General features: G+C 41.5%; 1 protein-coding gene across 1 annotated transcript in view; it reads right to left on the bottom strand.

Moving 5' to 3' along the window:
* LOC132834660 (dnaJ homolog subfamily A member 4-like) overlaps positions 1–12224 on the bottom strand; it is a 39464-nt gene that overhangs the window by 23404 nt on the left and 3836 nt on the right. Inside the window, exons 3-4 of the mRNA XM_060853595.1 lie at positions 2860–3040; positions 729–833 (exon numbers count right to left, since the gene is read on the bottom strand). Of these exons, the coding sequence (XP_060709578.1) occupies positions 729–833; positions 2860–3040 (286 nt within the window). The remainder of the gene's footprint in view (positions 1–728; positions 834–2859; positions 3041–12224) is intronic.

Raw genomic sequence — 12224 nt, 5'->3', positions numbered from 1 at the left:
GTAGTTTCCCTATTGTGCACTAGAAATGCTCATATCCAGACCTGTAAGGGACCCACATTTGTCCTAGCCACACCTTTTCCTTTTCACATTGCAAAAGCTCTTTCCTTTTGCTGCTTGCCTTCATATTTGTCACTAGTTTACATTCAAATTTTCTTCTTCCACTCCTAAATAATTTCTTGGTAACATTTTGGTGGATCATAAATTTCTAACCATTTTTTTCTCATCTTCATGAACCACTAAACATTAATACACTTTTGCAAATAATTTGATTAACTTTTCCCTTTGGAGTAAGAGTAACATATATAAAATAAGTCTGATAAAATGAACTATGTTCCCTGTTCAATTGTCTCCAGTTCCTGGGCTACTTTTAGACTATTACTACCACCACGTTTTTTTTTAATTCTCTAATTTGCAAAGTTCTATTTCTCCACCTTCATACTGCCCTGAATTTTATCTTCATTGCTTCCACGAGTACTGCTATTATCTTGAGTTGAAATCACTCCTTTTCATCTCTAACTACTCTAATGAGGTAAGGTCTTACCATCAGTGAAGAGTTCCTGCTGCAGAACTCAATCCACCATTCCAGAAACTAACCACCCCACTACACCATCTGTCAATCTATGCAATGCTATTGAGCTGTCAGCACCACACTAATTGGATAGATGCTAGCCAGATTTTCAATGTTGAGTTTTATTTCAAGGTCAAGCCAAATAAGATTGCATACTCACCATCACATTTATCACAAATGACATTTTTCTTCAAGGCCAGTTTCCTTGTGGCTCCATTGTACAGATCCTCAAGTGAAACAGGCAACTGGTGAACAACATCCTTGCCTAGATACAAAAATGCAACCAAGACAAATAAAACTATATTCAAAGGCTGACACTGATTTTTGTAAGAAAAAAGTGTTTGGTAAGTACAAAGGAACATTGATTAGCCAAACGACACGGGCAGGGTGTATTTTGTCAGGTAGTCGAATGCTTGGATAATTGAATGTTGGACAAGAGTATAGCCAAGCATTGGGACTTTGTTGGATAGTCCGAAATTTAGATATTCAAATGCCAAATAATAGAGGCTCTCCTAATTAAAACAGTGCTTTCCTCCAGTATGAAGCTAATACAAGAGTTAAGTTTGTTGACATACAAGCAAAACATTGTCGACAGTTCAAGCTGCCAAACTAGCATGCTTGGAAAAAAAGTCCTACGTTTATATTTGAGTTACTTAACTTGGCTCCTCCAGGCACTTAAGTCAATTTTATGCATTTACCCATGGTTTCTACAATGAGGATGTTTTAAAAAATGGATGCATATTGAAGTAATCAAAAACCAGGGCTTGAGATGGAAAAATATGCTTAGACCTAGTGTCCTTGACCTAAATATAGGCACACAATGAATCTTGAAATCAATTTCAAATGGTTGAAAGCTTCCATCTTTTTGTATAGTTGCATATTAGATTATCAAAGCTAGCACTCAAATTCTTAACCAATATTTATGGACCAATTAGACTAGTTTGACAAACTTGAAAATGCAAAATGCTCCTGGCCAAAGAACAAAGAACCACTTACAGGTGATTAGTTGGCAAGTCCTCAATGCATGAAATAGATCATATACAAAAGACTCCCAGACAAATCAAAAGTATGTTGCTTGCACCATAAGCTGCACACAAAGTTCAAGTATAGGTCAGTGAGATTCCCAATACTTAGTGAGAACTGTAGTTTTGTTATGGGTCACAACTCATGTACAAATGCTAGATAAAAGCACATGTTGCACAGGTTAAAAAAATGGTGGATTATTGAATAATATTGAATATTATGGAAAACACCTTTGTGATGTATACCAGAGACCATTTCCAGTGTGAACCTTACACCTATTTGTAATGACCAATTATTCAACAGGTAACATTCATTATTGTATTTTTGTTTACTGGAAGATTATATAACCACTTTTTAAACTGCACATTTGAGGGGAAATAAACTGAAGACTTATTGTAGTAAATGGAGAAGAGAAAATGTGTTCTTTAGATTTGCTTAATTTTAACAAACTCACTGATTTCAGCAGTAAAACAAGCTGAGTTACAGCAAACTACAATAGAATCTAGATGGAGCTCAGGCCTTCATTACATTTCTACTTGTAGCCCCCTACACTGATCCAGTGAAGCTCAATGGAAGTCTAAGGAATACTGATATCTTTCAATTAGACACTTTACAGCCTTCTGATTTCAAAATAAAGTTCAACAGCTTTCAATCACAACCTACACACTCCATTTTTACTTCAGACATTAGTTGCCACTAATTATTTGCCATTTTTGCACAGACTCATTTGTTTAACTGCCCCCTAGCCACCAACCCCTGTACATTCAACTTTTTTGTTATTTAATCACATCTACCTTCCACCCTGCCAAAACTTTTGTCCTTTCCTCCATTATCCATTTGTCTGCCTCTGCTTTTGTTTAAAAGCTATTGAATTTCCAAAATTTTCATAGTTCAGATGAAAGGTCATATGCATGTTAATATTTACACTCATTTTCTCTCCAAAACATTGCAGGGTATTCCTACCATTTCTTGGGTGTCAGCATCTGCAATATTTTGCAAGATGGAGCTCCCTGGAATATTAATTTAAAATTGATGTAAAATAAACAAGAGGTAAAAACTGCATGACTTCTAAACGTCTAAGATCGGAGTTTGGACAAATGGAATATTATATAGGCAAATGGCTAGAAATTTTGGGTTTCTGATAAAAATATATATGTATTCTTAAGTGGCAATGTTACTCACCAACCCTGTCTTTCTACAAGACAAATGAGAGAAATTTCTCCTCCCTTCCCAAATCTTTAACGAACTAGGGAAATTACTTCATGTACCTCTTTTCTCCCTTTGCATTCTGCCACCACCACCAAAGAACATGTCGAAGATGTCCATCGGCGAGGAGAAACCACCACCCCCTACTCCTCCTTCCTTAATGGCTTGTTCACCACCTTGGTCATAGAGATTTCGCTTCTTAGGATCTGACAAAACCTCATAGGCTTGTGATATAAGCTTGAACTATTGAAAAGAAGCAAGAAAGAAGGTAACTAGAAATGAACAAAAGCTCGAAATATCTACTGTAGGTGCAAACATTTCTAACTCAAAACAAAACAGATTTTAAGATCATTTTATTTTCTGAAATGCTATCTTTGATACAGCATGAGGAAAAAAATTGGAAAACAATTTTGTTTGCCCAAAAAGCTTAGTAAAATATCAATTTCTCCCACAAGAATAAAATGGTAATTGTTTTAAAACACCAACATAACTTTAAGGCTATTTCGGTTATCATTGGAACACATCCAGAGGCCAACAAGCCAGGCTATTGCTCTCCAACTGGGCCAACGTTCCAAAAGGAGTGGTTTAATGAAGTTTATGTAATAATGAAGTGCCCGGATTGTTGGGAGACTTAGTTATCTATGCAAACTTTTTTTTGAAATAAATTAACTGGTGTCACAGGAAATGCTGTATACAGTATCAATTATATTGTTTTGTAATGCTGTAAAAAGAGATTTCTCTTATGACTGCCAATTTTAAGTATCAAATTTTGAAAACAATGATAGAAGACCATCACTCAGTAAATCAGTAACCTGAGAGGGATTCAAACAAGCCAGCCACGCAGTTTTAAGAACCATAGGGCAGTGTACAAAAAAAAACAAGATCCAAAATCCAGGTTGTCATGGCCTGTCTTTGATAAAGCTAGACATTCCCATTCCAAGGCTGCATTGTGAACACCACTAAGCTTTTAAAATGTTTCTCACTGATAGCAGGCATTGCCATGAGAAACATGAAAAATTTGAACTGTAATTGTTTCACTGAAGTATTCTAACTGGATATAACACCCAAATGCAAAGTGAACAAAATAATTCCAAACTGTTCTAATTTAAACTGTTCTTTTAGCCCATTATTGATTTAATCTCCCAAACCTCATTACCAAGGTATTTCCAGTTTTCAGCAAGCCTTTTGAAAAGTTAGGTATTGTAAATTCAGATTGTGGATAGTAACTGGCAAACCCAGCAATAATTAATATCTAACTGACCACAAAACATACTATGGGTTAAAGACTTCTGGGCGAAAGATGGTGTAAGTTGCCTTCTTGAATAATTGCACTAAACAATCCAATTGAGGAATTTTCATGATTTTGATCTTAATGAAGGAATTGTTACATTTATAAGTCAGAATATGCAAAGCTTAGATAAGAATGTGGAAGGTGGTGTTCCCATGGACATTTGGCCTGCCCTTCTACATGGATGAAGTATTTTTTGTAGTGCAACACAATGTGCTGCACTCAGTACATGGATTTGGGAGGAATTAAATATTTGTGATGCATGGGGTTTCAAAACAGGAGTTTTCATTGGGTGGTGTTGAACTTTGAGCAATATTGGAGCTAGACACAAAGGAAAAATTATCATATTTCTGACTTGCATCTCATAGCGAGTGGAGTGTCTAGCACCCAGAGAAATCTTCCCTTCTCTTGTGACTATACTTGGTAATTTCAACCCCTATGTCAACTCACCTTGCTTTCTTCTCCACTTCACTATCATCTTGTTACTTTGTGTTCATAGGATATGCCTGTTGCTAGCTAGGCCAGCATTTAGTGTCCATCCCCAAATCTTTTTCCTCCAAACAAACACCAAACACGATCAGCCACTCCCTTAAAAGTTGCTGCCTAAAATGGCCTTTCTAATCCCATTCAAAGATCAAACTACTAGGAACGATCAAGTTCTGGCATTAACTCCATTTCACCCCTTAGGTAATGTTTCAGGTCAATTACCTTTCATAATGGATTTTGCAGGACATGCAGGGTATTGCCACAGCCTTAGACCTCCAACATGCATATTATTTTGCTCTCTCGATTTGGTCTCAGAAAGTGCTAGATCTGATTGTTTCCAGGTATCCTTCACACCTCTAAACTTCCTCAACCTACTTTCTCCATTTCTGGAGATGTTTTCTTTCTGGGCACTTGAAATTCAAAAACTTCTATGCAGGATCAGATACTTGTTATGGAACTTCCTGAGCTGAAGTGCTTCCAAAGCAAGGTTTAAGGAGGTCTGGGTCAATAGTGAGGCTTTTAATGTTCAACTCAATTCAATTAACAAACTAAAGGTTGCAAACAGAGACCAGGGAAAGTGTAGAATTAGTGATACAAGTTGAGGAGAACCTTTTAGTTTGCTGAATGGAAATAATGTTTAACGCTAGAGGATGTGGAGCAGTCAAAGGAGTTGCAGGTTGATCTGAATGTTACATTTGGAAACTAATCCCATAGCCACAGATGATGCTGACTGTCAGAAAAAGTAAAACAGGTTCCAACTTCATAGATTCTGGTCGGCAATAAGGCAATGGCAGGAACAGAAACCACTGCTGCAGAGGTTCTAGATATGACAATCGCAAGTGAGTAGGGCAAGTGAGGAGAAATATTGAAGAGGGATATAATAAACAGTCAAAAAAGTTAGAGGATGAGAGGCAATTGAAGTTTGTTTTGATGCAGTGCAAGGAATAGAAAATCAGAATGTTGAGCTTTCAACAGTTACTGGCCAGAGGTCTGTCCAATCTAACCCAGTCAACTACTGCTCCATAAGTCAACACCCAACCAAAATAATTTAAAAAAAAGAGTCAATGGCAACAAATTGGCAGTTTAATCTTCTTGCCAATGCTTTGTTTGGGTTCTGCTAAGATCGTAACTTCAGATTAGCATTTCTCATTTGTGAAATCCAGCTTCTGTGGTCACGACTGCACCTGACATGAAAGCACCACCTACATAATTAAATTACTTCCAGTGTGGAAGCAGGCCCTTCGGCTCAACAGGTCCACACCAACCTGCCGAAGAACCACTCACCGAGACCCATTCCCCTACACTTAACACTACAGGCAACTCTAGCATGGCCAAATCACCTAACCTGCACATTTTTGAACTGTGGGAGGAAACCAGAGCACCTGGGGGAAACCCACGCAGACACGGGGAGAATGTGCAAAATCTACACAGACAGTTGCCTGAGATGGGAAATTGAACCCAGATCTCTGGCACTGAGGCAGCAGTGCTAACCACTGTGCCGCCCACAAATGGTAACACTAAGGAACACAGGTAAAACAGAAATCGATGATATTAGGAGGACACTCCTCAGTGGTTGCAGTCAGGCCTGACAAAGGTTGAGATAGTGGGAGATTAATCAACTCAGCTTCAGGATGTTGCTACTCGAGTTTTCCAGAGTAAGCTATCTAATTTACCCATTAGATCACAAGGTCCGAAATGAGGCTGCCCATTATTGATATCCAGATACATTGTTTCCTAGATAATGAAGCAGACCATGCATATATTCAGCAAAAGCTGTCCAATACTTGGGCTGGGCTGCAAATCAACAAGATTCACACGATTCCTTGTTAAAGAGAATGTAAGGAGCTTACTAATATACTGGTGGACAACACTTACCAGAAACAACTACACAACTAAAATCAAGCACAAGTATTTTCAAAGAAACTAACTCACCTCCAAAGTCAAAAGTCTTTCCACCACCTCAAAGATGCGATATGGGAGTGTGATGAATAATCTCTACAGGCCTGTACAGAAATTCAATACTACCCAAGATCGATCAGTTTGACTGGTACTTCATTTGCATAAATATCCACCTCCTCCACTATTAACATGCTATGTCTGCTGTAGACAACTTGACCCAGATTGTTTAGCAGCAGCATCCAAATTCACTAGCTCCACTTCCCAGACAGATGCATGGGGGTCACCATAGAACATAGAAACAGAGCGCAGTCCAGGCCCTTTGACCCTCAATGTTGCGCCGATCCAAGCCCACCTAACCTACACTAGCCCACTATCCTCCATATGCCTATCCAATGCCCGTTTAAATGCCCATAAAGAGGGAGAGTCCACCACTGCTACTGGCAGGGCATTCCATGAACTCGCGACTTGCTGAGTAAAGAATCTACCCCTAACATCTGTCCTATACCTACCACCCCTTAATTTAAAGCTATGCCCCCTCGTAAGAGCTGACTCCATACGTGGAAAAAGGTTCTCATGGTCAACCCTATCTAAACCCCTAATCATCGGTGGGCGGCACGGTGGCACAGTGGTTAGCACTGCTGCCTCACAGCGCCTGAGACCCGGGTTCAATTCCCGACTCAGGCGACTGACTGTGTGGAGTTTGCACGTTCTCCCCGTGTCTGCGTGGGTTTCCTCCGGGTGCTCCGGTTTCCTCCCACTGTCCAAAGATGTGCGGGTCAGGTGAATTGGCCATGCTAAATTGCCCGTAGTGTTAGGTAAGGGGTAAATGTAGGGGTATGGGTGGGTTGCGCTTCGGCGGGTCGGTGTGGACTTGTTGGGCCGAAGGGCCTGTTTCCACACTAAGTCTAATCTAATCTTGTACACCTCTATCAAGTCACCCCTAAACCTTCTTTTCTCCAATGAAAACAGCCCCAGGTGCCTCAGCCTTTCCTCATACAATCTTCCTACCATACCAGGCAACATCCTGTTAAACCTCCTCTGCACCCATTCCAGTGCCTCCACATCCTTCCTATAGTATGGTGACCAAAACTGCACACAATACTCCAGATGCGCCGCACCAGAGTCTTACACATCTTCCAAGTTCTCCATTAAATATTAATTCCAAAAAGAACCAATGCCAAAGTAGAGACAGGTTCAAAAGCTAGGGGAGGAAGTAACTTGAAGGGAGGTCAGAGTTTGAGGTAGGGGAAGATAGGGTACAGTAAGTTCAGGAAAAGCAATTCAGAAAGCGTGGTTAAGTCTCAATTTCAGTGAAATAATGGGCATGGTCTACATTGACACTGTAGTTTTCTCAACCAGTTATTTAACAAAAGGACAATTTGGCACAATGTTTCCAAACTCAACACCGTGAAGCCCACTTCTTGCTCTCCCAGATCCTATTCCTATTAAACTAATGGCCAATCAACTATCAACTACTCTCCCTGACCCTAACCCTAAGTCTCTATCTTAGGGGACAACTGTCCAGATACTTTGATGGCCAGAGTGGTTGTAAAAGATCTAACTGCAATTGCAAATTGAAACCATACAGAAATCCCAAACTGGGGACTGAAAATTTCCCTGGCATCTGGAATGCTGAAAAAGCACTGCAGTCAAGAGATTTGCGAAGAACCTGGCTCACTTAATCATAATAGTTAATCAATCAGAAGTTACAGGTTAAAATCTAAGCCAACTCCAGACTAACTATTGAACCATGCCCCTTCCTCATACTTACCACTCAACAAAACACCCTAATTGGCAACCACACAATAACAAACCCACTATTCTTGCCTGACCAGTCCTGCAGGTAAAAACAATGATTGCAGAAAACCAGATTCTGGATTAGTGGTGCTGGAAGAGCACAGCACTTCAGGCAGCATCCAAAGTGCAGTGAAATCGACGTTTCGGGCAAAAGCCCTTCATCAGGAATAAAGGCAGTGAGCCTGAAGTGTGGAGAGATAAGCTAGAGGGTGGAGTGGGGAGAAAATAGCATAGAGGACAATGGGTGTGTGGGGGAGGGGATGAACGTGATAGGTCAGGGAGGAGAGGGTGGAGTGGACAGGTGAAAAAGGAGACAGGCAGGTAGGGCAAGTCCGGACAAGTCATGGGGACAATGCTGAACTGGAAGTTAGGAACTAGGATGAGGTGGGGGAAGGGGAAATGAGGAAACTGTTAAAGTCCACATTGATGCCCTGGGTTGAAGTCTTCCGAGGCGAAAGATGAGGCATTCTTCCTCCAGGCATCTGGTGGTGAGGGGGCGGCGGTGAAGGAGGCCCAGGAACTCTATGTCCTCGGCAGAGTGGGAGGGGGAGGGGGAGTTGAAATGTTGGGCCACAGGGCGGTATGGTCGATTGGTGCGGGTGCCCACCACCTGCCATAGCTGACACTCCCTTGTTCCTGGATTAGTGGTGCTGGAAGAGCACAGCAGTTCAGGCAGCATCTGAGGAGCAGTAAAATCGACGTTTCAGGCAAAAGCCCTTCATCAGGAATAAAAGACAGAGAACCTGAAGTGTGGAGAGATAAGCTAGAGGGGGGTCGAGGTGGGGAGAAAGTAGCATAAGAGCTTCAGGGCAGAAGTGATCTGGGACTTGCAGTGGGAGGGGGACTCCATAAGATAAGAATCTTAGAGAGAGGAGAAAAACTTCAAGGCAGGCATCTTTGCAAGAGGATTTGCAGTAGGTACTCCCCGTTCCACCTATCCAAATAGCCACTCACTTATCCACTCCCCCTCAGCTTATTTTGCATGTTTACTCCGTAGCTTTCAATGTATTCTCTGAACATTTAAACTTCAGATCATGGGACTCAGATGCTGCAGAAGATGGCATGGTTGCAAACGTGATTTCCTCTACTGCTGGATTCAAAGACTCCTAGTCAAGTTTTGGACAAGTAAGTCCACACTCAGAAGCCTCTAACACAGAAGTCAAAAACCCTCACCTTTTGAAATCTGATCATGGTTTGGAAATAGGATTTATGACCCTGATCAGAGTTTTTAGATGATTAGTATCATGTAACATTCTCCTAATTATCTATCAATCTATAACACCATAAGATATAGGTGCAGAATTAGGCATTAGGCTCAAATTTGCTCAACCATTCAATCATGACTGATGTTTCTCAACTGTACACAAACACAGAATACAAGCCCTTCAGCCTTCTGACCTTTTATCCTACTTTAAGAGGTTAACCTACATACTCTACACTTTACTATCATCAATTGCCTATCAAGAGTCACTTATGTCCTTGACATATTAACTACCACCACTGCTGACAATGCATTCCACACAACCACTGTTTAAAGAACCTACCTCTGATATCTCCCTAAATTGCTCTCCGTACATCTTCAAATTATGTCCCCTCATGATAGCCATTCCCACCCTGGGGAAAAAGTCTCTGGCTATCCACGAAGCCTCTCCTCATCTCGTACACTATCAAGTCACCTGTCATCATTCTTCACTCCAATGAGGAAAGCCCTAGCTCCCTCAACTTTTCTTCATAAGACATGCCCTCCAGTCCAGGGAACATCCTGGTAAATCTCCTCTGCACCCTCTAGAGCTTCCACATCCTTCCCATAATGACGCGACCACAACTGAACACAATATTCAAAAAAGTGTGGTCTAACTAAGGCTTCAGAGCTGCAGCATTACCTCGTGGCTTAAACTCAATGCCCCTGTAATGAAAGACAACACACCATTATGGGTTCTCAACCCTATCACTTTGGGTGGCAACTTTGAGGGAACATTGATCCCAAGATTTCTTTGTCCTTCCACACTGCCAAAAACCCTGTAATCTGCACTCAAATGCAACTTTCAAATTGAATCACTTCACTTTTCCAAGTTGACCTCCAGCTGTCACTTCTCAGCCCAGCTCTGCATAGTCATTGTCCTATTGCAACCTACAGCAGCCGTCCACAATATCCACAACTCCACCAATCTTTGTCATCAGCAAACATGCTAATCCACCCTTCGAACTTCCTCATCCAAGCCACTGATAAAAATCAAAGAGCAGAGGTCCCAGAACAGATCCCTGCAGAACACCACTGGTCACTAAGTTCCAGGTTGAATCCTTTCTATTTACTACCACCCTCTCCTCCATGGGCCAGACAATTCTGTATCCTGACAGCCAAATTTCCCTGTATTCCATGCCTCCTTACTTTCTAAGTGAGCCTACCACTCTCCTGTCTTCTCCCCATTACCTTGATCCTCTTACCAAAGAAGAACATATCTTAAGTACAATCAATGACTTGGCCTCTACACCCCTCTGCAGCAACAAGTTCCACTGAATCACCAAGTGCTGACTGAAGAAATTCTTCATCTCAGTTTTCACTGAGGATTCACCCTCATGTCTAGTTTCTCCCACTTGTGAAGCATTTTCTGCATATCCATTCTATACACTACAAGCTTCAGTCATATTCCCCCTTCATTGTTCTAATCCCCACCAGACCCACCTACTGTGTTATTAACAAAATTGACAAACTGGAGAGCTATAACTGGCAAATTTACAGATGATAAAAGTGATTGTATAGTGGATAGCCATAAGCTCCAAAATGATAGAGATGTGTTGCTGGAGTGAGCAGGAAAGTGGCAGATGCAATTCAACTGATTACGTGTGGGGTAATGCAAGACCAAACAGTAAACTAGAAAACGTTAAGTGAGAATATACTGAGAAGGGCTAACGAGCAGAGAGATCTTGGCATGGAGGTGCACAGATCCTTAAAAGTAGGAAGTACAGTTAGATAAATTTATAAGGAAATGCATATGGAATGCTCTCCTTCATTGAGGAAAGGTATAGAATATCAAGTAGGGATATAATGATGAATGGATTCTGGATTAGTTGTGCTGGAAGAGCACAGCAGTTCAGGCAGCATCCGAGGAGCAGTAAAATCGACATTTCAGGCAAAAGCCCTTATGATGAAACTGTACAAGATACTGGTGGGACCACAACTGTAGTGTGCACAGGTCTGGTCACTGCACTTCGGGAAGGATTAGATTCCCTACAGTGCAGAAACAGGCCCTTCGGCCCAACCAGTCCACACCGATCCTCCGAAGAGTAACCCACCCAGACCTATTTCCCTCTGACTAATGCACCTAACACTATGGGCAATATTCCATGGCCAGTTCACCTAATCTGCACATCTTTGGACCGTGGGAGGAAACTGGAGCACCCGGAAGAAACCCATGCAGACACCGGGAGAATGTCTGTGTGAAGTTTGCAGTCTCCAGAGGCTGGAATCGAACCTTGGACCTGGTGCTGAGAGGCAGCAGTGCTAACCAGTCACCGTGCCACCCCGATGTGCAGTTAGTTCTCCTAGTTGAGTCACTTAATAGAAAATTCACTTAACAGAAACAAGGTTTTTTGGGAAAAAGTAGGGCTGGGGGAGATCAGCAAAAGAAATTACTCATGACCGATCAAAAATCGCCCAAAGGTCAAATGCAATGAAAGCACTGCCTGAAGGTTGAAATCATGTGTATTAACAAAACAAAAGTAAATCTCAAACAGTACATTTAAAAACACAAGAAAACCACTGGGCGGTACCTCACCAAAACCTGCTCTGTTGGCAGTGGGCATCAGTGCATGCACAGTACAGCACAGCATCAAAGTACACGAACTGACCCCCGTTGGAATTGCGCTATTGCAAGCAGAGGTAAAATATTCTCAAAAATACCATTTCCTAATTCTATGGCCAAATCTCACTGCCAAAACATGGGTTATCCCAAAACT

This window comes from Hemiscyllium ocellatum, chromosome 42 (genome assembly GCF_020745735.1).
Source record: "Hemiscyllium ocellatum isolate sHemOce1 chromosome 42, sHemOce1.pat.X.cur, whole genome shotgun sequence".
Lineage (NCBI taxonomy): Eukaryota > Metazoa > Chordata > Chondrichthyes > Orectolobiformes > Hemiscylliidae > Hemiscyllium > Hemiscyllium ocellatum.
This window is presented reverse-complemented; position numbering and strand designations above follow the sequence as displayed.